The sequence below is a fragment of the Lonchura striata genome, chromosome 1, assembly GCF_046129695.1.
Source record: "Lonchura striata isolate bLonStr1 chromosome 1, bLonStr1.mat, whole genome shotgun sequence".
Classification (NCBI taxonomy): domain Eukaryota; kingdom Metazoa; phylum Chordata; class Aves; order Passeriformes; family Estrildidae; genus Lonchura; species Lonchura striata.
In genome coordinates this window covers 115,556,582-115,582,211 of record NC_134603.1, presented here as the reverse complement: position 1 = coordinate 115,582,211, position 25,630 = coordinate 115,556,582, and the positions used below count along the sequence as shown (strand labels likewise).

At 38.0% G+C, this 25,630-nt stretch overlaps 2 protein-coding genes across 2 annotated transcripts in view; one reads left to right on the top strand and one right to left on the bottom strand.

Moving 5' to 3' along the window:
* The window catches only part of CMTM8 (CKLF like MARVEL transmembrane domain containing 8), a 34,787-nt gene extending 11,583 nt beyond the window's left edge, over positions 1-23,204 (top strand). Inside the window, exons 2-4 of the mRNA XM_021525871.2 lie at positions 15,947-16,120; positions 19,995-20,111; positions 22,664-23,204. Of these exons, the coding sequence (XP_021381546.2) occupies positions 15,947-16,120; positions 19,995-20,111; positions 22,664-22,747 (375 nt within the window). The 3' untranslated portion in view covers positions 22,748-23,204. The remainder of the gene's footprint in view (positions 1-15,946; positions 16,121-19,994; positions 20,112-22,663) is intronic.
* OSBPL10 (oxysterol binding protein like 10) overlaps positions 1-25,630 on the bottom strand; it is a 492,302-nt gene that overhangs the window by 187,842 nt on the left and 278,830 nt on the right. The window lies entirely within an intron of this gene.

Genomic DNA, 25,630 nt, shown 5'->3' with positions numbered 1-25,630 from the left:
CTCTTAAAACCTGTTGTGAATATCCCATTGATTTCAAGTCATCCTGACATGTCTGCACACAAAATGTAGAGAACATGAAAGCCAATCTACCGTGAGGTCTGTGTGCTCTAATCAGCGCTGGCATTGTTTGTCAGACTCCTCAGGACCAGCAGCTCCTTTCCGAGAGTCGTTTCCTATCCTCTTGTTAGCGTTTGGTGAAGGGTGGCTCTGCTGTTGCTTCCGTTCAGCGCTGAAGAAAAGGGTATGCCCAGAAATTTCCCCCCTGGTTTCTTCTGCCAGGGCCATGGATTAGTCTGGTAAAAGAGATCACCTCCCTTAAGACCTTTCCTCTCCAATACCCCTGCATGGAGCACTCATTGTCAAATTAGATTCAGATTAGGAGGAGCCTAATTAACAGCTTTTACCATTTTTGTGTTGACTTGTTGTGCTAAAATTGATTTTGGGAGAATAAAAGGCACAGTTAACCCACTTAGTACCAAGATTACCCCAAAAATTCCCTGTCACACTACCTGTTTCTTGTGCACAGTTTCTTTGGCTTTAACATCTAGCTGATAGTTGATGAAAGGGGAAGCTGTTCAGATCCATTGCTTGGACATGCTCTTTTATAACCCAATTGCCTAATTTATGTATTTCTTCAAAGCTCCCTATAGTTATGTATCCCACAGTACAAGAGAGACCTTATTTCATAATGAAACACTGATCTTTTTTACATCCGCATCATGATTCTATTAAATCCTATGTATCAAAACAGCTCAGCATCACAACTATTAATCTAAATTTGTTTATTCACTACAATAGATGGGTTTGTCCCATAGCTGTCCTGCCTTATCACTGGATTATCAAATGATATATGGCTTTTCCTGTATCAAAGACAAAATGCTGTGCATGCTGTGCTCTTCCTTTTCCCTTTGTGTAAGCTAGTAAAGCTCCCAGCTTGCGATGCCTTTCAGTTCCCTAATTCCTTTTTTCATTTATTGGTTTTATGTGCTAAGACCTGTAATATTGTTTGCAGTAGGGGATTGCACTACATGCCTCTGTATTTGTGCACATTTCATCATAGTGGGCTGAGTTTTCAATATGTGTGGATTGTGGGCATTTTGATATAGCAGTAATTCATAGCTTGAAGAAAGGGATATCTGCAAAGTACTACTTTTTTAGATATATGTATAATTTTTTAAAAGTTATTTTAAGGATTTTTTTTCCTTTTTTAATTTGAAACTAGTAATATCAGGCTTTGCAGGGAAAATGTGCTAAGCATCTCTGACTGCACACAGACTTTGTGAACAAAAAGCTGTCATGTCATTGTACAGGCTTTCCCTTCCCCCCTCAGTGGGAAAACAGGAACTTCTGAGAGGGCAGTAAATAGCTGAAATACTCAACAAAGAGCACTTGAACAAAAGGCTGGTAACACCTCTTTATTGTAGCTGCACTATTGTCATTCTAGGGAAGAAAATATTGAGCAGAAGAAAGCTGTTATCCAAATCTGAGGAAATACTAAGGGGAAAAGGTGTGGAAGTTAGCTAAGTAAATATAATTTAGTTGATTGTGTATATTGGGATGCTATAATATAAACAACACTGCAGGAAAAGGCTTGGGTTTTTCAGAAGAACCGTTTGGGTGGGAAGGGCAAGCTGTAAGCTTGCACAGTGATATGGAGGCTTTTTATTCAAAAAGCTTGTGTGCAGTCAAATATATTTTCAAATTGTTTTTCCCCCAAAGCGAGTGCAGAGCACAGCCTCACTGTGCCTGTAATCCCTCAGCAACTTGGCTGCTGCTACCTTACCTAGAACTCTCCTCCCCATAACCTTGGCGTGTGTGCTGCATCACTTGCTGCTCATGAATGGCAGCTCCGATGCCAATAGCCTTCGACAAAGCCAGTGGCTGCACTTTTGGATATTGGTACTTTCAGCTGCCTGCACTGCCCCAGCAGCTGACCCAGTCAGTCCCCTCAGCTCGACCTGGGACCTGAGTGCAGCAGTGGTGGTTAACTCGTAAACTGTTTGGTGGGTTGGTGGTGGAGTCTGACAAGGTGACTACCCTCCATTTATCTGCCTTTCTTGTCAGCCAGTGGTCGATGCTGTGGGAGCCTTGTCCTCCCGTCTCGCAGCTTAGTCTGTGCATGAAGCTGTCCTGCTCACTGGGCTTTGGCAGTGCAGGGGATGGGTGGAGGTCGGATGGCATGGAGAGCAAGCAGTGCTATCTCAGTCCAACAATTTGATGTGCTGAGAAGATTTCCCTGAAATTTAGAACAAAGTTCTAGCCTGGGCTAGGACAGAGGGCACACTTTGCTAGATCCATTTGGGGGTTGTACCAGCTTTCAGTCTAACAACATGCTTGTCTCCCCATGGAAACTGCCCTGCTGACAGAGGGGATGGAAGGAGAATGTGTGGGAAATACCTTATCACTGAGAGGTGTAATTGCTCTAAACAATTTCAGACATACAAGATTCATTAATCCATAGTAATCCCTGTAGTTTGTAGTCATTCTGACATCTGTATTGGGAAATCAGATTTAGAGGAGAAATGGAATCAAGATTTCTTGAAAACCCAAAGTATATTAGCTGTATTGTGGGGACAGTGAAGCATGAGCAAATGCAGTGAAAACAGTATCTCTTGGCATTTCTGTGTTTATGCATTATGGGAGGCAAACACAGAATTTCTGGTTTCAGGCTGATAGCTCATAAACGCAGACAGCTGACAAGGTCTCCATGCCTTGCTGTTCACTGCAGTTTACATTCTAGCCTGTGGTGATACCACAAACCAGTGATTTGTTTACCTCAAATACACTGAGCATTAGAGCGCAGTAACTGAGGAGCAGCTTTGTCTGCAGTCACCCTTGCAGGGCATTAACCTCTGGCACAAAAGCAGAGCAAACATCTGAGGGACATTAAATCATTTCTGCTCACATATTTAAATCTGGATAAGCCAATGGATTGAGGTTTTTTTTTTCTTGACTGGAGACCCTTTTTTTGCAAAGAAAGCTGGCATTTGTCACCAGTTGTTCTGTTCTTTGTTTACATAAGGCCCATTGAAGCAGTTGGAGAACATTATACCCTACCCCACAAACAAGCACGTATACTTAATTTATGACTTTGGTAGTTTCAATTTCGAGTGTCAGGTATCCCACAGACCTTTTGACTTTGTTCTTTTATGCTGTATGCACTACTTCAGTATTTATTATGGCAAGCAGACAAGCTGTGGGAAGTCATTCAGGCTTGTGGACTTTTTTCTTCAGAACCTTGAAAATAAAGTTATGGAGCTTGAGAAAAAGGAGCTCTCTAAAAGCATGACTGATGTATAGAGTTGTTTTACTTGTTTGGCCAATTAATTTTTTTTTTTGCATTAATATTTTCACTTGCATATAAGTCTTCATCCTGAAGTTGCTTTAATACCCTAAACATCTCTACAAAGCATTTAATGTGGAACAGTGATAACAAGCCTAAATAGGCCTCTGTTGAAAACTTAATTGTGGATTTGTTCTTGATTCCTTCAAAGTCAACTCTTTCTACTACTACCACAAAAAGAATAAAGAGAAAAATAAAGCAGAATTAAAAAAAACAATGTAGCTTGTTGCCAGAAGCTATGCTAGTATTTGTGATTATCTCTTGTTCAGTTGTGTCTTGTCAACAATTTTGACTATGACCCTTAGTTCAAAGGTATATATTGGTGACAGATGGACATTTCAGAAAAGGACATGAATTGAAACTGACTTCAGAAAAATTCAGATGAGAAATGGGGCTGGGGTTTTTCATCAATGAAAGCAGTAGACACTATGGCAACTTTTTTTAGAGACAGGATGAATTTTATCAGTGCAACGTCTCTGCCAAGGTGTCATCTCTTTCCAAAAAGCATGTTGTAAGTTGAAATCTTTATGCCATTGGCAATATGGCCAAAATGGTCCTTTCTGACAGTGAAGTCTTTGAACATAAATGCCTCCAGAACAGCATATGCAAATGTTAAATATTTATAGGCATGCAGTTCTTCTGTGTTGTTATTGCTAAGTGTACTCAGGAAAGGAAGCAATTTTGCCAGAGATGGCAAAGGATTTGTCATTGAGGTGCTTCTACAACATGTGGATCAGTCTTTGTAAAATCCTTAATCTTTTTCTAAAAATGTGAATCATAGTCTTTTGGGCTGGATTATTATAGCTGGGACTCCGTATAGAAATAGACAAGAGATACAATAAACTTCTAAATAGGCAGACAAAACCAGATCTGAGTGCAGACTTCTTTTCTTATCTCTTTATCATCTTATTTTCTCCTCTGTTTGTTAGGCAAGGGGAATTGTTTCAACTTTTGATGACTAGAAGATTCTGTCTCACAGCAAGAAAAAAATCTGTATGGTATGAAATCAATCTTTGCATTTTTTAGCTGTGGAAATTAAAAGATATTTTCAGTCTAAACGTTTTTTTGAATGAGCAGTTAAGGGTTTCCTCCTGTTTAAATGGATGAAGAATGCAGCAATAGATTTTCATAGCAGGTACTCCCTTTGAATCTTCCATTGCATCACATCTGGCTTTATGACTTTGTATCTTAGCTATTGGGCAAAATAAAAGTCATTCCCAGAGAAGTAATAGGGTTCCTATTTTAATGTAGCAGCTAAGCCTTGTGAAGCAATGCTGCATGGCTGCTAATTTTAGGCATCACTATTTAAATGGCCTAACAGGAAGATGGAGATGTAAAAATAGCAACAAAGAGCCAGTGACATTATTAATAAAGCAGCTGTATACAGCATTGTTCTCTTGTAGACACCATTTAAACAAAGTGAACTACATAAATAATCAGTTATAATTCATAGATAACCATTGTTAGGAATTCTTCTTTTAAAATGATTCACCTTATTAATGTAAAAATTATGGCAAAATTACTTTTTTTCTTTGTGGGTATATACTTCACATGCACCAAATGTTAAAAGTAGCTTACCAAATCACAGTCATTTATTGAGAAGCTGGTATTTTTCTACCCTCAGGAACTATGTCCCTTCAGGGGAGATGGGAAGAAGGACAATAGAGTGCTGCAGAACTTCTTTCAAAGGAAGAGTTTGTATGTCAGTAGAAGAGGCAATATGAAGGTTAGGGAAGACTTTTTATGTTATGTGATTTTATTAGATCAGAAGAACAAATCCTTCCTGCCATCATGCTCCGTTAAGAAACAGTAGTAGTTGTAGTAATAAAAAAAAAATAGTAAATAGCCACACTGGGGAAGACACATTCAGACAGACAGAAATGGCCCTGTATTTTTTGAACTCAGAACCTGCTTCTGCCCTTTTCCAGTTTAAATAATAAATGAAAAATTAAACGAGATTGCAGACAGTTACTGCATTTTTTTCCTAGTTTTTCTGTACAAGGACAATCATTTATTCACAATGCACTTCCCAAAAGCAAGAAACAAACATTGTATTCAGTGAACACAGCAGGTCAAGCCTGCACATTTAGTTTGTATAAGTGCTTTATAAAGGAGAGATAGTATTCAGAACTCAAGGGCTATACCGTGGTCTTCATCTCCAGAAATATACCTCTACTGTTTGGCTTGAAAGCCTGTAGTCCTTCTCAGTAAAACTCTCATATGTTTGTGAACCAGTCATTGCATTTGTGGAAAGGAAAAGGAATATGTTGAGCTTTTTGTCTGTCCCACCCAAGCTCCTGAGGTGGATGCAGACAACTCTATCCCAGAGTTAAACTGCAGCTGCACTCTGGAAGTCCTTTCTGTCTTAAGAGGAGATGTGAAATTCATCATCAACTGACATTCTTGGTGAATGTGAGGAAGCTGCTTCCTTTGTCCAAATCTTAGCTTCAAGTCTTAAAACAAGAATTCAAAAAGCTTGCCAGTGTGGTTTTCCTTTTTCTTTTTATTTTTTTTTTAATTTAAATTGCCTCAAAGAAGCACTGCAAGCTCTTTTAACTTCTTCTACCAAGTAGCTAATGTTCCTGACAAATGTGAGCTCTCAAATCTACAGATAAATTTATAGTATGAAGACCTAAAATTTAAATTCATTAAATAATTTGGCATTGTATGAGTGCAATGATAGGTTTCCTCACAAATCAACTCAGTAAATTGCCCCTGGATCTCATGTGGGTCACATAGAATTTATTTTTACTTCTCTATTGCCTCTATGGGGACAGGACTGTTTAGAGGACTAAACTGAGTGTTAATTCTCAAACAAATCAGTTACAGCTTCCACTCAGAACTCCAAAATGTATTAATATTTGAACGTTAAAGAAAATATCATTTAGGCTTTTAGTTTCACCAATCTTGATTTATAAGCAGATTTTTGAAAATGAAAAATTATTGGAATATGGAATTTAATTGCTACTTTTATATCTGAAGGTGTTTGTACTGAATCTTCAAGTTTTTCCTCAAAAAAGCCATCACCTCTAGAGGCTGCACAAAAGCAGCCACTAGGAAACAAAAATACATATCCTTTGCTTTCTGTGTCTCTATGTGACTATTCTGCTTTGTAATTGTCTGCTTTAAAATTCATACTTGAAGCCGTGGTTAAATGAAAATTTGTTCAGAAAGTAACTGAAAAGGCAGATTATTTTTTATTTTATTCCAATGTGCTAACTTTACGTTCTCCTTTCTCTGCTGCTGAAGGGCAAAATGTAGCAACAATTCCAGTGAATAATTCCCAGATCCACGATACTGCAATGTTTGCTGCAGCAGTACCACTTCACGGTTTCCTGACAGGGCTGGGAGGAGGCAGTGAATTTGGAATTAACAAGCATTTCTGCACCATATCACAGTGTTTCTCTCTAGGAAATTCTAGGTAGTGGGAGAAACCCCTGCCACAGCCAGGCCTTGCTGAAGTGGAAGGAAAAGGGAGTGGCAGCAGCATTCCTTTCAGTAGCATCCCTCCGGATTGTTCGATAAGAGGCCAGACAGTCTCCTCTCCTTGGTGTTTAGATGCTCTTGTCGACCTTTAGAGCACTATGGAGGTAGTTGCCTTGCACTGTGTCACCTTTCAGAGAGGTGAGTAAGTGCTGCTAAGGTCGGGCTGCTTGTCTCCAGTAGCGTTTTGTACCACTCCTCTTTATTTACACTGTGGCCCTGATGGAGCCACTGATAGCACAGTGTGGTCCCAGCCAGCTGCAGCAGCTCTGGGCTTGCAGGTCTTTCTGCTGCCCATCTCAGTGGATTCTGCATCAGGGCATTTCTTTCAGACTAGAGAATGTGATGGGCACAGACAAGGCTGTCTTCTGCTGCCTTTTTGTAGATGAAATGATGGGTAGCACCGTGATGCCAAGTTAATGTATGCATAGTGTACAGTAACCTATATAAATTACTCCATGTGTGCAGATCCCCAGGCAAAACACAAGGTTGAGTTAGAGTTTACAGGCATGGATAAACAGAACTGTTCTCCTGAATGCAGCCCTCAAACTCCGGAGCATTTAATGTGGAAAGTGCCCTGGGACAAGGACCAATCTTCATGCTTTGTACACATTTTAATGGCCAGTTAATGATCAACCTCCACTCTACTGAGAAGATAAATTTCATGATGATATAATTCAAGCCAGATTCTTCACAGTTGCTTGAGATTATTTGTTGTAATTCTACTTTAGAAACAGATTATATATTGATGTGGCATGTAATTATCTCATCCTATTTTATTAACACTTCTACATCTTCCAGTCCTTGGTTGCCAGGGTTGCAGGAAAGGAGGCAAGTTAAAACCAGAAGTAATGGATCTAGTCAGTGGTTTGTTTAGCTCAGTCTAATAGTCACTGATACTAAAAACTTAGGGAAGAGTGTAAGAAGGAGTATGCACTGCAATCTTCTCTTCTCTTTATGGTTTTCTAACTTGAAACTGCACATTTAGGAATTTCCAGTGCTGAAGATTGCTGACTATCCTGACTGTCATGTATGTATATAATATATATAGACAGGGCTGACCCAGAGTGTGTATGATGTTTCCTATGGCATTCTGTGATTTGTACTGTGGGGTTTTTTTCCTTCTTTTTGATTTTGTTTTGCTTTTAAAGACCATTTCATTCTGTTTGCATTTAATCTTTTTGTGTGATAATTTCAGCAGGATGCTTCTTGTGTCGCAAGTCCTGCTCCACTCCTTGCTCCCCTCCTTGTGCCACCTGATGTTCTGCAGACTTCTGTCATATCCTTCTTCAGTCTTCAACAGAAAATTGGATCTGTCTTCTTTTCCAGCTTTAATTTTCTTTTCTTGTAGGAGCTGTTCTCTGCACCTTGAATAATCCAACAGAATAATTTTGTAAATGGAAGGGATGAATGAGCACAACAGACGATGTGTGGGTACACCATTGATTTATAAAGCACTCTGGTATTCTCTCTTTAGTAGAGGTTTTTATTACTTTTATTTTTTTCCTAAGAGTTTCTAATCTTCCACTGTAACATTTTGATGACATGAACAAAATTTACAACCTGAACAAACTCTTGTTGCTTATTTACCTTCTGAATATCCACTACTCTGCCTCTAGTTATTAATAGAGCTTCCTGAGAAACTGTAAGAAATCTGTTGCAGTGATTTCATAATTTTGATGTAGCATGTCTGTGTTTTCCAGAAAACATCTGTTGTTTTTTTTAATATAAGCTACCTCCTTACAACTTTGGTCTCACACATTCCATGCATATTTCTCAGGTGAAGCAACCTGTAATATGCTGCTGGCATGGACAGCACAATTTCCTTACCGACTCCCTGGGTTATTTTTCTGGGATACCAGATGCAATGAGCCAGAGCACCATATCACAGAAGACTCCTCATGCATGGACTGCAGTGGAGGAGTACCTTTGTGATTTACATCTTTTTAGTAGGTGGTAGATTATTAAGGTGACATGAAATTGGGTGTGCTGCTGCATTTTGCCCAGGTGCTGTTATCTTCATGCCTGAGCAGTGCCCATTCTGATCAGGAAAAAGAAGTTTCTCACTTGCATGCCTCCCTCTCTCTGCTCTTCCCAATGAGACTTTGTAGTTTCTTGGGCACTCCTGAGTGCTGGCTCTGCCTCCCAGTGTGACTCCTTTAGGAAGTGCAAGCTGATGCCCTTATTTACATATGCCATGGCCAATTCAGTGCATCCTCGCTGCATGGCTGGTCTGGATAATAAGCGTCACCATCTGAACACCAGGACTGGACTTCCTTTACTGGCTCACACATCAGGTGGTCTGGTCCCCAGTTTTTTAGGCAGAGGTGCTCCTGGGCTCTTTCTGGGGGGTTTGGGGTGGGTGTGGAAGGACTTCCCTGCTTTGTGGAGCTGTGGGAAAGTCAGCAGAGGTCTGTCAGCCCTTGAAGGGCTTTGTCTGAAGTCTCATTCCGGAATAGGTGTGTTCCCTATTGAATGAACTGTCTGCCAGAAGGCTTTGACCCATTTCAACCTTGGGTCAGGAGGTTTTCTGATATGTCATAGGATTTGGACTAAACTCTGGGGTAAGAGAGTTCAGTCTTTGATGAGGACATATTTCCAGAACATATTTTGGCACGTGCTGCTTCCAGCAGTTTTCCTTCTTAGGAATTCTATCCTAAACAACAGCTCTGGCAGGGAGTGGTTCTCTGAAGCAATGGTCAGTACTGCCACCATTTCAAGCCCATTTAGCCTGTAGTGAGGGATATGTGCTGGTGCTGCCACACAGCCAAGAGCATGGCACACATGTTGAAGACTAGCAGGGAGAGTCAACACGGAAACTGGTCACTTGAAAGTAATTAAACAGGTATTCAGGCAATTTTTAAAAATTATGGGAAAGTAGAAGAAAATGAATTTTGGGCTTTTACTAGGCAGATGTGTTTTCAAAGCTAGAAGAGACTTGAGACCTGTAGCTGCTGCTTAAGTTTGATGCTAAGTGTTGTACTCTGCAAATTATAAAATTGGTATGTCCAGTATGACCAGTGGCATGCTTCTGCAAGCACTGTGGATTATAAAATTTTTTTTCTAGCAAGGCAAAGCCCTGAAAAATCTAATGAGGAGGGGAAACTAGTGAGTGGCTGATGTCAGCTCATTGTAATGTTTGGTGTTTGAAAAAAAAATGTTTGAGACTGGGAAAGAGAAGCAGTAGGGTAAGGCAATGTATTGATCAGACTCTTCCAGAGCACATTCACGTGGCCCTTGAAATTTCAAAGACACTTAAGTGAGGTTCATATATCTCTAAAAACTGGAGCTGAAAAACATTTTTGAATTTCCTCATCTTTGCACCTTTACTCAGTGTAAACAGAAATATCTGAAGTTTGAATCTTTCCATTTAAAAACATGCTCATCACCTTTTCTCTGACTGCAGCAGAAATAAGATTTTTATATTTTGTATCTTAGTCTGGATTGATATTTGATTTATCCAGCAATTACAGGCTTTCACCTTATTTTTTTTCTTAAACTTTTTGTTTTTAAATTAAACACATCAAGTGTTCTTATTTTGACTAGTTTGTGAATAAACCTGCAGTTGATGTTGCTGTTGTACCTGGTATGGAAGTGAACCTGTTAAAGTTGCTTTGGGAAGACACTCAAATTTGGAATTACCCTAGTGAAAGATTTACACACACACACACACACACACACATACACACACATACACACATACATACATACATACATATATATATATCTTGCTTATTTAGAGCGGTCCTTTTCAATTTGCAGTGGTTGCACTGAATGGAAATTGCCCTGATGCTACTGCTGGGCCAAGTGCCCCTTTCCTAAAGAAAAAAGCAATGATTTTGCTCGCTCTAGTGGCAGAAGGCAGAATTGTCGTATGACACTTCATGGATGATGTGTGAGAGCACAAAAATTCTGATTTAAAGACACTTTTAAAGTGCAGTGCAAACATTTACTCCATTTAGCCTGAGCTGCAAAACCATTAAAAAAAAATAATTCTGTATCCATAAATAATCTGCAAATAAATCAATAAAGCTGTAAAATTAAACCAGCTGGAAATGATACAATTAAATCTGCATGTTCCTATGACTGACTGTCCTGGACATGTTTTACAGGAACAGTAGAGGGAGAATTCTCTTTTTCTCGTTCTTTTTTTTTTTTTTCTCCTTAAAAACCACACCAGCACCACCATCCTGGTATGTAGCCAAGGGAGAAAAGGATGGAGGTTGAAACACTGACAGGCTGCTTGTGCTGCTGCTAAGGTAGCTCCTAACTTGTGATTTAGTAAAGAAATAATGATGTGCAATAATTTAGAATGGTCTCTCTGTCTTCTAGTCATAAATCTCCTTTGCTAGGAAGAAGAGGCAAGATGTCTTTCTTTCTCCTTGCTGGATGCTGTCCATGTTTAGGTGGCTTTGCATACAGGAGGCAATTCGTGCTGCAAATGCACAACTCTTCTAGTATCCATCTGCCATCCTTTTCATCTGTGCCAGTAGCAACTCCATATAAATCCTGCAGTGCTTATGGTTGCAGGAAGCATCTCTTGGATAAAAGATAGCTTCTGGCAAGCATGCCAGTTTTTTGTTTTTTTGTTTTTTTTTTTTTTTAAATACGTGAGCCTCGGGTTTTTCTTCCTGTCAGTTCTGCTACAATGAGACTTTTTTATTGTGGAAAGGATGTATACACATTTTTAACTGTGTTGCTGAGTTAACCACTCAGGAGAAATGCTGGAGAATTCCAAACCCTGGTACCACTGGAGAGGAGTTATTACATCTTAGACTTTTTAAATGCAGGTTGCAAGTACAAATTTTCTTTTGCTGTTTTTAATTTGCTTTAAAAAGCAAAATTGGAAACACACATTCAAGCTCACACCTGCTTTTATACCTGCTGACTTGTGATATGAGACAAGATGTGTCTCATGTACTAACAACAAAGCCTTTTTTTTTTCTAAGTGACTAAATAATCCCATACTTTTGAAGTTCTCAACACTGCAAAAGAATTATGGTATTTATTTAAGGGTTTGAAGATGTAATTAAGCATCTAATTTTAAACCTGCACAGTCAATAGTGTTGGACTTTGCTAACAAGTTACTTCCTTTTTATGGTGTCTGCCAACTGCTGAAGTATGCATTAGTGCATTGACATATTAATGCATTTTAGTAATGGAGGTACCTGATCAAGCAGCAGCCAAATGACCACAAAATAAATGTCTGAGTTGAAATCAGAACCTGCCATAAACAACAGAAAACTGCTTGCCTTTATCTTGTACTGACATCCCTGTTCCCATCTGACTTGAAAAACTGGAGATGGTTGGTGGAGCCCTTATAGTCTTAGGGCCCAGCATCCCCTCTTATCCATTACTACATTAATGGTAAAATGCAGTATTTTCTTGGGCCTTCTTCATGCCTTTGCTTCCCCCTTTCTTTGGCTCATTTTTTCCAGAATAGCAGTATGTTCCTGTAATTCTAATTAAGCATATGCTGATTTGCTCATAAGTTAAAATCAAATACTTAGCAATTACTAATACTCTCTAGCCTACCTGATCATAATGAGATACGGGCCTTCCCCAGTTCCTGGGTGGAGCTTTCTTCCTTGTCTTAGAGCTGACCTGGAGCAGTGACGGTGGCTGTGCACCCTCTGTGTTCACTGAATTACTGCAGGCACTCCCCAGCTGTTGCTGATCTTGGCTTTCCAGTATTGCTTGCCTATCACTCGCTTGCCAGATTCTGTATGCTGGATGCTCCTTGAGATGACATTTGAATATAGTCCAATTTTTCCCAGTGGGGAGGTGTGACACCAAACCAGTAGGAGAAGTGGCATTCTCAGCTCCAGCAGATACAGCAATGTCACCCAGTTTGTACTGATCTGTTGAACAGCAAACCTGTCATGTAAGGGACAGTCAGAAAATTACGAGACAGGTGTTTAACACTGCAGAAGCAATCTTGGTATTTAGCATGCTGAGAATACCAGCTAATCATGGAAGGCTTGCCTAGATGTCTGGATTCCTTTGGCTCCTGAGGTATTTTGTAGATGCTGACAGCCAGTGTGAACTTTAAATCAATTTATTGCATATGTTTACATATGCAGCGAAACCATTTGCCATACCATTTAACTACACAGAGTGAATTGTTGACCATGAGCTGATCTGACCTTTTCAGGTCTAATCAAGAAGTCTGAAATATTATTTTAGCCTGTCAGCTCCAGTAATATGCTGTAAGAGTATCTGGATCTAACTGAAAATGTCAAATGTGCTCTAATATGCAACCCATCAAAGTTACGATGCAGGAACCAGTTAAGAATATAAATCTGTAACATCTGTGGTGCATCTCAATTGCCTGGTTGAATTGTTCTGCCATGGATACAAGCTAGCTAAAAATGTGGACTAAAAGCAATTCTTCAGAATACATGTGAGGTGTACAGCCACCTAAATATTAAAATGTTCTTGGAAGAGGGGTGATAATACCAAGTTAGAATACTGCTGGAAAAAACAGGACCCAACCTGGATACTCATGCTCTAGGGACTTTCTTGCTAGCTTTAGTGTGCGGTTACATAAGATTAGTGGTCTCGTGTAACCTCAGAGTTTTTCTTTCTAATTTTAATAATTTGCTGCTTGTGAAGATTTTGCTCTTTCAAATAATAATCTATTATATAAGCTGAGGTATCCCTCATGCAATCTTATTGCATTTAGTAGTAAAAATTTTTCATAGTCTTGTGCATTTAATGAAAAATCTACTTCTCTATTTAAAGGTGTTCTAAAAATCAACACTTATAAGCAGAGTATTTAATGATGTTTAATTTTTTTCCTCACCTTCAAAATTTCTCTTCTTGACATTTTATAAGACACTCAGATCTAGGATAAATCTGCCTTCAATAATTATTTATCAAGCACAAGATCAATTGTTTATCAGTATAATTTCTGGATTATTAATTTATATTTGGATTAAAGTGTATGGGTGGAATGAAAAACAACTTTGTATCCTATGAAAATGATATTTTTTTAGCTAAACAGTCTATCAAAATTGTTTAGCCTTAAAACACTTGTTACACTAAAACTGAGTTGCTTTTATCTGATTGTGGGTAGTTCTTGCAATTTGAGGTGCTATTAACCGAATTGCTACTATTAGTAAAACGTTGTTGGAAGTAGAATTAAAATGAACTATGGGAAGAATTGCTGAACCGCTAAGTGCATTGAAAATAGTGTTTTAAATTCTCCACTTTAACGCTATTTGTACTGTTCTTACTAGGCAATGCTGCCCTCCCCTGGTATGCTGTGAAAAGCAGGAATTTTTATCCCAGTCTGAGCCAGTTCTAGAGCTTCCTGTTAAAGAGAAACTGGTGGATTGGTGAAAACGGTGGGAGAAAAAATGCTCCTAAACAGACCATTATATACTTTCTCTCTTAAGAGAGAAAGAAAACTCCAAACAAATAATAAAACAGACATTTTGTGCAGTGCTTTCTTGTATGCATGATGCAGACGTAGATTAATGTACAAATAATATACACTAAATCTCCTGTTAATAAATGGTAGAGGGCTGAATTAAGTTTGTATGGCAATTTGGAGGATGAATTAAAGACAAAATAAAATAAAAATTGAAGATGCAAGGTGGCAGAAGGACCAATTACAAGGAACTTTTCTACAACAGTAAGGTTTTGTCTTGTAAACATGAATGATAGATCTCTAAACATTATATATATGTTCAATTCTGCAATAGAGAAGTAAATGTGACCATGGCCAGCAGCTTGCATGGGAATAGGACCGGGTCTTGTGCAAATGAAGCTGTAGCAAAACCATCATCTGCTGTCAGGGTCTGTTGATTACAAGGCTATCACCACAAGCTCAGGAAGTCCCTTCACTGCACAGTCCTGAGAGCTGAGAGGTAGTCCAAGGAAATATTACTGTTGCATGGTCTGTTCTTTAATGTATTTCCTCAGGTGTCTGGTACTAACTGCTGCTGGAATAGAATATTGGGGTAGAAGATTCTTTAGGCTGTCTTACTGTGGCTCTTATGTGTTAAATGCATCTCTGTTTGCTTTAATTTTGTAATCCATTTCTCACTGCTAGGCAATTTCACCATAGTCCAGATAGCAGAAACAGCTAAGCCTTGTTGCAAATACAGGAATTTTAGTTCCCACATCTGAGTCTAGTAAAGTGTGTGGAGTGAACTTTGCTTTTTTGTTTGTTTGTTTGTTTTTAAGGTAGAGAATATCACTTTCTTTTTATGGTTAAGATTTTCCTAATTGCTGGGCAACTTGAAAAACACACAACTTTTTTTTCCTGAGGCATGTGACTTGACTTATGTTTAGCTTGCTCCTCACTCCTTTTAATGCATTGGAGATCACCTAACACTGGAGAAAACTGGAGAGAGTATGTTTGCATATTTTTTCATGTCTTAGATCTGAACAGATTGCCACATCAGGAGGGAGGTGTTTCCCCGAGATGGGTTTGCTTGAGGACTTTGCTTGAGTGCGAGTCCTTGTCTACTACTTAGGGTCAAGTCACCTGGGAGATGTTTTAAGAGCTGTGGAATATAATGACATTCCCAATCTGACTTGCTCTTCTCCAGTTAGAGTTACAGCTTGTAGTGGTGTTGATATTTTACTGCAACCTTTTACAGTAAGGTCTAGGAGTTGTTCTGTGTCTATGGTGTCTGCCAATCCACAGAGCAGGTGTGGGCCATTCTGAGCTCGACTCCAACTAGTAAGTGACCTGTGACTTTGGCAGATAGAACCTGAAGATCCCAGTGGTCTTTCACAGGCTGTTGTTTCTAAAGTGACATTGCTGGCAGCAAAACAGTATTTGAATTCATGCACATCAGCAAGTAAGCTACAATAATCAATTCTTTTGGGAGCTAGCTGTAAAACCACTGCAAGTATGGCTCCAAAGTAGTTTAAGGTTGAGCTAAATCAACAGATAAGACACCTTTTCCTTTGTGACACCCTGCCACAGTAAAACCAGTTTTGTAGGTTCTTTTTTGTCAGATCAGTATTTTGCCAGTGCAGCATCCCCATTCAGCTCATTGAATGGTTCATGTGAACAGCAGTGGTGTTGCCCCTCGACCTCGAATGAATGTATGAGGTCTAGCACTGTATAACAGCTTTCTTTCTTCTCCATAACTTTTGCAGGTATTGGGGCTGCTGGTGTGGACCCTGGTTGCTGGAACAGAATACTTTCTCTATCCAGCCTTTGGCTGGGTAATGTTTGTAGCTGTGTTCTACTGGGTTCTTACCGTCTTCTTTCTGATCATCTACATGACAATGACCTACACTAGGATCCCACAGGTGCCATGGACCATGGTGGTAAATATACACATTCTTTGTTGTTCCAGATTTGCTGGGTTTTGAAGAGAATAATATATTGGTGCATTCTACATGTATATTTAACCAACTCTACTTGTACTCTTTGCAGATTTTTCCCTAATTACTGTGTGGCTGCATACCTGCAGTGTTTAACTTTCATACTACTCTTTCAAAGCACTTTTTCTATGATGTTTCTCCATTTTGTTCAGTGATTTATGTAGTGTCTTTATTTTTAATATGTGTGTGACTGATACTTATGCACAGTGACCTCTTTTTCTCCCTGTAGTGGTTATGTCCCATGAAGAATGAGTCTGTTGCTGCCTCTGAGGTAACAGACTTGGCCATATGGCTTAAACAGCAGAAATCCCTACTGGAATCAACACCATGCATTAGAAGCAGGACTTGGGCTCTTAAAACATGAGTCTTCCTCTGCTGAAGTTAAAGCAAGGATAGTTCAGAGGCTGCAGCACTCTGACAGTCCATATGTAGTCTACTGTGAAAATGGTGCTGAAAATTATATATATGTAAAATATGTACCAGCAATCCTTTGCTTTGAGCTCAAGAGTTAAAGCAAATCAGATAAACAGCTACTGTAATTACAGAAAAATTTCACAGGCACTTAAAATGCAGATCCAGTTTTTATGGTTTGAGTAAACCTGGCCAGCTCTAACTCTCAACAGTATATTTTTACCTCATTTGCATAACAGTCTGGTCTTCAGGATAGTAGATCCTAAAAGTCATTGTCATTTCAGCCAACTGGCTATTTGTGACCCATCTAAGAATCACCATAAATTTTATCTTTGCATTTGTTGGATACAGTGAAATACTGGTTTGTGGTTTTTTGGTTTTTTTTTTTGGTTTGTTTTTTTTTGTTTGTTTTTTTTGTTTTTTTAACAGTTAAATATTATTGACTAGAATTCTGTTATTTCTATGATGAAATGTATTTGACTAACAGCTTGTTTTCAGTTATATTGTGTATGTGACTAAAATTGAATACTAGAATACTCTTCGCTTTTAGTGTTCCCATTTGCTGCTGCAATAAATAGCCAGCTATAGCAATTACTAATAAGAACAACCAGGATTATGTTCAGCTAGCTTCTCTATTTTCAAGTTTCATAACCAGCAATTACCATTAAGGCTGTAACACTGCTATAGAAATGTTGGATTATTTCAATTACAGCAGTAATGTGTCTGAGTACATTTAAAGGTGTGGGTTTTTTTTTTTTTCCACCCATTGCATTACAAGTAAGTACAGTACATTCAAAGGGAAAGCACCTTTATATCCATTTGAATAAAGCTTTGGTCATTACCCTTCTTTCATCAGCTGAATGCTATTAGGAGACAACCGCACATAAATGAGTTGCCCCTGATCTATGTGGTAGACAATCTTGAATATTTGATTTGTTTATACTTCATATTGAGTATATTTCTGAGTTCCAAATATATTGTAGATGTACATAAACATAAGTCCAAAAGGTAGTCTCCTTTTATATAAAAGGGTCATATAAAGAGACAATAAATGCAAAACAAATAAAAGATGTTTGTGTTCCAGCTTGTTTTGCCCTAAGGTATTAAAATAGCTTTTGGGAACAGCCCTTGAATTGGTCCTCTGTTGCTCCTGTATGGCCAAGAGGAGCGTTGAATCTCTTTTCAGAGAGGTGCTTTTAAAGTCTTTGTAGGAAAGAGCAAGACACATGCCTTTTTGAGTGAGTTTGCACCCACCTTTACCCTATTCTCTGAAGAATCCTGAATTTCAGTATCTGCCAGTTAGTCCTCTGCTTCCTTAGGCAACTGTTAGCTCAAACTGTTCCTATTTTACTCAGTATCCAAAATTACATCTGGACGTCTCTGTCATAAATGCACTTTTTGCAGGTTAAGCACATTACCAAATTGCTTAAGATGCAGTAACTTTTACTGCAAATTAACTCAAAAGATGTGCTTCAAAACTGACTCTCCTTCATAGTGCAAGTTTTTTGCTAAAAAAATCAATGTAAGCTTTTAAAATCTGGTGAATTTGAATTTAAGAAGCAGATGGTAATTTAGCATGAACCATTTGGTTTGAGTAATATATTGGCAGCAAAGGCCCAATCAGCTTGCACTGCATCCCATCTTCCCCAACAGTGTTATTTCCCAGAGCAGCACTTTGCAGAAATTATGTGCTTTTTTCTTTTTTCTACATGACAAGATATTGCAGGGATTTATAGCTTTCCAGGGTAATTGAGTCTTTTTGGAATGGGAAATCTGAAAATTACAACAAATACTCTAGGTAATCAAATTTGGAGTTTCTAAATCAGTGCTTTAGAGAAGTTCACGAGAACCTGCCAGTTTTTGGCATCTCATCCTAAAATTGACAGTTTGATATTTTATCGCTGTTCTGCTCAGATAAAGCAAGGGGTGATATCTGTGGATAGACATAGTACCTTTTATTAAACAAACTATATAGGTGAGATGAGCCCACCACTGATTTGTGGGGGTTCAAATCTCAAGTGCCAGTCCTTGAACTCCATCTGAGTGCTGAGGCACTGCCCAGCCCAGATCCCTGCAGAAGGATAAGTGGATCTTTTCTACTGTTCCTTCTTAATTTCTCTTCTTGAGCTGCAGATTTTTTGTTTTTAGATTTTGCCAAAGCTGGTGAAAAGTGAATTAAATTTTGGGTAATTGGCATAAATTCCTAGCATCCACTGGGACACAGAGTGGGAATTAATAATTTGGAGTTGCACCAGTATGGCAACATTTAGGCAACTAGAGCAATAGACTTAGAGGTTATATTCGTGTGACAGTCTAGAGTGCAAAACTGGGGTCAGAAGCTGAAGGGAGCTGATTATGTACATGAAGACCAGGTCTCTATTGAGTAACCCATTCCTGCAATTGTAACTAGATGCAAAGTATATCAGAGGCATTCCACCTAAACATGGCACCAGATTTGTATGCCTTAAACAAGTATCAGGGTGGAATTTGAAGGGATTTAATTTTTTTTTAAATAAGAAGAAACTTCCATGACCAAATAGTAAAAAAGTAAAGGACAAAGTATTAAAATAATGTACTTTATAAAAACCCTCATACATTTTTCTCTTTCATCTTCTTAGACATCTGTTCTTCTTCCTTTCCTGTTCTTCCTTACATGCAAAAACCAAACAAACTTTTTGCTTGCTCTCTGTAGGGTTATGTGAGTTCATTGTTATCTGCTTTGCTTATTTCTTAGTAATAAATGTAAGTACCCTGAGACATTAACTTTGCTTCTTGAAAGAAAATGCATCTGCCATGGGTCTTGATGACCCATGAAGTCCAGTCAGACTGTTCTCCTCCTTGGATTTGCCTAAAAACAGACAGAAGGGAAAGGTACTGAGAGATAGAAGAAGACCACTGAAAAAAAAAGTCACTCTCTTTATGTCCTTCAATAGTCTAGAAAACAAAGTTTTGGAAGCTTTATAAATATTCTCCATATGCCAGGAGTTATTGATTCCTTTCTTTGTTTAGATCAGAAATGTAATCAAAGTGCAACTTAGTCTTGTTTCTTTGTTGTATTTTTTATTATGTAGAGTTATATTCTTACTTCCTAACCCTTAGATTGCTGTAACCAAACTGAGTCTTTATTTTCATTTCTGGAAAATCACAGCACAGCAACTTTAAGACTTTTCTGGATTTAGTGTAATGGAGAGAACAGTTTGTCCAAAATATGGCTCAATGTTTATGGATCTTCAAAGCAGTTACATTTTAATCTGACAGATAGAAACATGGAAGAAGGCAAAAAATAGTTAAGAATGACAATTCTGGTGTACACTGCATGTGTTCAATGTATTTCCGAAGACAGTTTTGTCATGTTGGAAAACAAATGCCTGTGCATATTAATGACATATGTTTGTCTTTTCAACAGGGCCTGTGTTTTAATGGAAGTGCCTTTGTTTTATATCTCATTGCTGCCATTGTAGATGCATCTTCAGTTACCAAAGATCTGGACAATCACAATTACAACAGCTGGGCAGCTTCTTCAGTGAGTTAATTTTTTGTTCAAATCAGTTCTATGTCTGGTAAAGTTATAGCAAATGAAGGCTTGTTGGAAGTATGGGTTGAACTTGCAGGTGTTCTGCATTTTGAAAAGCTGCAGAGTGATAGAGGTCATACACAAAACCTATAAGTAGCTGCAATTTAGTTAATTATTTTTAGAGGTGGCTAGAAATTCCATCAGATAACAGTCACATCAGAAAAGGCAGTAATGTTTTTAAGATCACACTGACTTCCTCCTCCCTTGCCCCCATTTATTACCATCTCTCTGGCTGAGGTCAGAGCCTGCACATCAGAGCAGACCAAAAAGATTGTGTGAGCATCGAGTCACCCCAATGCACTTGGACAAGTTCAAAAGCAGTTTAACTCAGCTAACTCTGCATTCTTATGCATAAGATGCATTCAGCTTTCTGTGGGCTGAGCTATTGTCCACATTGTCCACAGAGCACCTTGGGAAAGCCCTGGAATGCTATTGCTATTTCCACAGTGATCTTCCTGTTGCAAGGGCAACGCGTGAAAAACCATGTAACGTGATGAAATCACTAATTAGTCTGATATTACTATCTTAGTGCTTAGATTTAGAAATCCAAAATAGTCAAAATTGATAAAAAATAACTTAAAAGCAAAACAAAAAAGGAACAGAAAAGAAAAAGCCCTGTCACTTTTTGATTTAGCTGAACACATTCCCTAGCAAAGTTAAGGGAGTTGTAAAAGAACTTCTTTCATGTTGTGGCAACAGGAGTCAAATTCAATTATATACAGGAATTCCAAATTACTGAGTGTTCATGCCTCTGCAGTTGTCCTTTCCTGACTATTCACAAATCCTGTCTTAAGCTTCTTTTGTATGGCCATGAACACAGGAACTTGAACACCTGCTCTGTTTTTGTGCTGGGAATTGGATCATTAAATCCCTGTCATTTCAGTGGTGTTCAGGGTCTTCTCCTCTTGGCAGTTTGTAACTGCAGATCTGTTACTCAGCCACTGCAGCTGACAGGAACTTGCTTGCAGTTGGATAAGCTTCCATGCTGATTCAGGTTTTATGCAAAATACATGACTATTCAGTGTCTCATGGGAGGTTTGGATTCCCTTCTAATACTTCCTAATAATGTTTATCTAATACAGTGTCTAAATAAACTATTAAATGTAGATTCTTGCTTTCAAAATCCATTAAGGGCTTCCTGGATAGAGGATTTAGCAAATAATCTATCCCCAATAGTAATTCTGTTAGATTTTAGATTGAGCTTTTATTTAATAAGAAACAAAATAATTGGAAAAAGAAGAATGCTACAGTATTTTATTGTAATAAGATTTTACATAGTCATCTACAGTTTTTTGGAGTTAGAGATTAAATTTGCACTAGACAATGCTCACCAAGAGCCCTCTGTTGAAAGGCCTAGATTGCCTGGATTAATGCTCAGCAATGCCTACCCATGCCAATGATGGCATATAAGCCAGAAACAACTGTAGAATCATGACATATTTTAGGGACTTCTTGGACGTCATCTGGTCCAACTCTCTCCACTCCTACAGCAGGGCTAACTCATATCAGGCCACCAAGGCCTTGTCCACTTGAATTTAAGTATTTCCAAACATGGCTATTCCACAGTGCCTGTTGTGCCTGTTTGATTACTCACACTGTGGGTTGGGTTTTTTTTTTCCTAATATCTAATTGAAATTTCCTGTCCTGTAATTTGTGTTTGTTCCTTCTTGTCCTCTCATTGCTCACTTCTTAGAAAAGTGGTGTTAATCTCATTTGCAGTGGCAGCTTTACTTGATTCAGTTACTAGCACAAAACATTGTGGTATTTTCATTAATACCATGTTGAATCTTGTCTGTATTGAACAGCATGCAGTGATTAACAAGAACTTAAGCATTAGTGCTGAACTGGACTTTACCAGTATAAGTGAGATAAATCTAGCCTGCTATAGAAGGCTTATAATGTTACCAATTTCTGACAATGTAGTAATATGACAGTGTGGTTGCTGACACTGGAATATCTTTATTCATCATCAGAAGATCTCTGGAATTGATAACCTAATCAGCAGCGCTGTTTGAGAACACATCTAGGCCTGCATTTGAATCCAACCTTTCTCTGTAAGCAAACAGATGCACTGTGTGCCATGCTGAGGTACAGGGGGGCTGTAGGCAATATCTGGAACACAGCAGCAGGGCAGGAGTGTTAGCTTGAGCTCACATTGTCCCACAGACAATTTCTCAGCCTCTAAAAGTGGCAAGTATTTAGATTGTTGGCAGTCCAATCTGTAAAATCCATACTGAGGCTGTATAATGAGGAATTTATAAAAAAAGTTGAAATATGCCAAGTTTTGTCTGCTCCAAGCCCATATATCCATGCACAGTATAAGCTTAATTCTACACAGTGTTGGCTGCCATGGCCACACAAGCACGAGATGAGAATGTGCCATTTTTATCAGCTTGCTATTTTCCTTTTTCCCAAGTCCCATAACCACATTTTTTCTTTAGAAATTACAGTGCTCTCAAATATATTTATTTCCTAATCTATTTTTTCCTCTCTCTCAACAGTTCTTTGCCTTCGTGGTTACCTCCTGCTATGCTGGAAATACATATTTTAGCTTTATATCCTGGCGATCACGAACTTTGCAGTAAATACTTTGTTAAAGTGAATTCTGTAGTGTAAAGTACCTTGAGGATTATTCACTTTTTATAAAAGCTTGGAAGAGGGGTGAGGTATTTTTGAACATTCCTCCTAGAATTGACACAATATAAACTGAAATAAATTGATTATTTATAATAATGCCATCTTTAGAGACATTTTTAACCTGACTTTGTACTATATAATAAAATTTCATACTGCTTCTTTTAAAATTAACATAGTATTTTTCTAGACATTGTATAGTTGTTACTACTAGACCTTAAAAAAAAATCTTACACAATGTGCCACCAATGGAAATGTAACTTTTTAAATGTTACAGTTTTACTTTTGATACTGAAGGCTATCAAAACTAAGATTTATATTGTATCATTATTATGCATGAAAAAGTGACATTGTGCAGAAAAAAAAACCCACCTGAAAGTTAAATAAATAAATAAATAAATGATCCAACTGTTTTGTAAACTGAGAGTAGAAGGTTGCTATTTTACTTTCTTTTTCAGAGTACAATACGTACTACCAAGAATTCTGGTGATCTTGTCAGTGTGCATAGTCTAACAGCTTCTCACACCACAAGGCTGTCTTTGGAACCTGCTGCTGTAGGTCTGAAGCTCAGGTCTAAAGCTGAAGAAATGTTCAAAAGCAGAACACATTATCTTAACAGGTTTCTCAGCTCCAACAGGTTCCAAAGCAGGAGCCCAGACAGCACCCCCTTAGTGCCTGGTGCTTAACCTACTGAGGGCATCACAAATCTCTGGCTAAAGGTAACACTTCTTGTTTCTCAGCAGACTATGGTTGGGTTTTTTTCTCAGATTAGGCCATTACTCTCTCTCTTATTAAAATCTGGGCCTTTAAATCCTATTAAATGATACAAAGATTAAATCCACAGAAGAATTGTCAAGACACCAGTGCTACAAGCAAGGAATTTCCTCCCTCCTTTCCTGTCTACTGGCATCATCTGCAATTTGTTAGTTTAACAAATGAAGTTGGTACTCCTATTTAAATAACTTTGAATCAAGCAGAAGTATGACAGAATATGACTTTCAAAACAGATACCTTTGAAAATTACTTTCAAATACAAATTACCTAAGGATTTTTTTTTCCCAGAAATTACATGGTGATTGAAAGGTTGTGATTATTTTATGATGTTATTTAAAGCTTTCCTCATTTAAAACCACTGGTGAATCTTTTATTCTTGGATTAAGAAGATTTGGATTCCCTTCTAGTCTTCAAAAGCTTATTTGGTTGATAATATATGGTAGCAGAGAAACCTTACTGCTTAAAAAAAACTTTTTTATTTCTCCTTGTAGCTAAATGGTGTGTGGTTATTTACATATGTGCTTGCAGAAGATTTATCAGCAGACAGCTAATTCCCTTCTCGATCACATGGTTTTCTTCTTGATTATCTGTCAGTCATAAGATTTCAGTGTGAGGGAAGCCAAGATATTATTTAAAAACCTATACTTGTCTGCAAATTGCATTTGGCCTACACAACATAGGTCAGGCTGTCTGCTGCTTGCTAAATTTATCCAGTTGTGAGAAGGAAGAATGGCTACCAACTCTGCATTTTATCAACAGAGATGAAATGTATCATTAAAATACTGTATGCTCTTTTCCATTGCTGGGAATAAAAAGAATCAAAGGCATTGAAATGATCCAAGTGCCAACTAATAAAATGTGATTAGAAATATAGCTAGAATTGAAATTTCATCAGTGATTTCTCATCAAAAATCTTCAGTAGTACTATAAATTCTTTCTTAAAAGTCATTTGATGTATCAATTTCAGCTCCAAAGGATGTAACTATGTTTGCACAAACATTTCCAGATTTTATAATAACTGCGATGGTTTGGTCTAAACTCATAACCCAGACCTCATTTGTGGACAGAGGCAGTAAGAGGGAGCAGAGCTAAGAGGAAGTTCTGTTTTGTCCAGTTTACCTAAGATTGTCATGGCAACTGTGTGTTACATGTCAGAATTAGCCCTTTAATGTAAGATAAAACCAGATAAGGAGTGATTCTGGCAAAATATCTACATGTTCTCTGAGACTTCAGTGCTGATCCTCAAGGGAAGATCTGCAGAATGACTTCCAAAGACAAATCCGTGAGTTGAATCCTTAATTCTGAATTTGAAAAAATACATACTCGGCAAAAATTTGCTTTGTACTTGGCCTTGCTTTTTTTTTTTCCTTCACAAATCATAACTTACCTGCCTTTCACAAAGATAATTATCTTACTTCCCATGCTCTTTCTCATCTGTTTCATTTCTCAACTGTTGCCCAGGCACCAAGTGTCTTGCTTTTCAGATGTTCTGGCTATCTAATTAAAACTGGAGGAGTCAGCACAAACTGACCATTACTTTTGGAATTTGTTCCTCCAATTTCAGGCCTGAAGAAAGGCATAAGCACCTGAAAGATTATCTTCCAGTTCACTAGTCTTAAATATTGATTTGGAAAGTATGAGTTAATGCATTTGTATATTCTAATATTGATAAAGAAGATAAGCTAGTTGTGGTTTATCATATAACAATTAAAACAAAGTTTGTATCTGCTTAGGTTAGTACTCATAAGATTGAAAGAAGCCTTAAAAGAGCAACTGGTAAGTGATGACATCATTAGTGAAATTCTTAATATAGATATTTAGAAGAATAAAGAAACTGCTAATCAACTTGAAAAATGAAGGTGTTTAACTTATAAATAATTTGTTTCAGACAGTCTCTGAAAATCTAAGTCACATACATAAGGGTACTTGATGTCAACTTATGGCCATTCATTTCCATTTATTAAGGAGTTGTCAGTACCTTTTTTCATCATCATACACAATGCACTGAACAAGACAAAGTAAATAGCATGAGAATTGTAACAAAAACTTCAAATACAGTA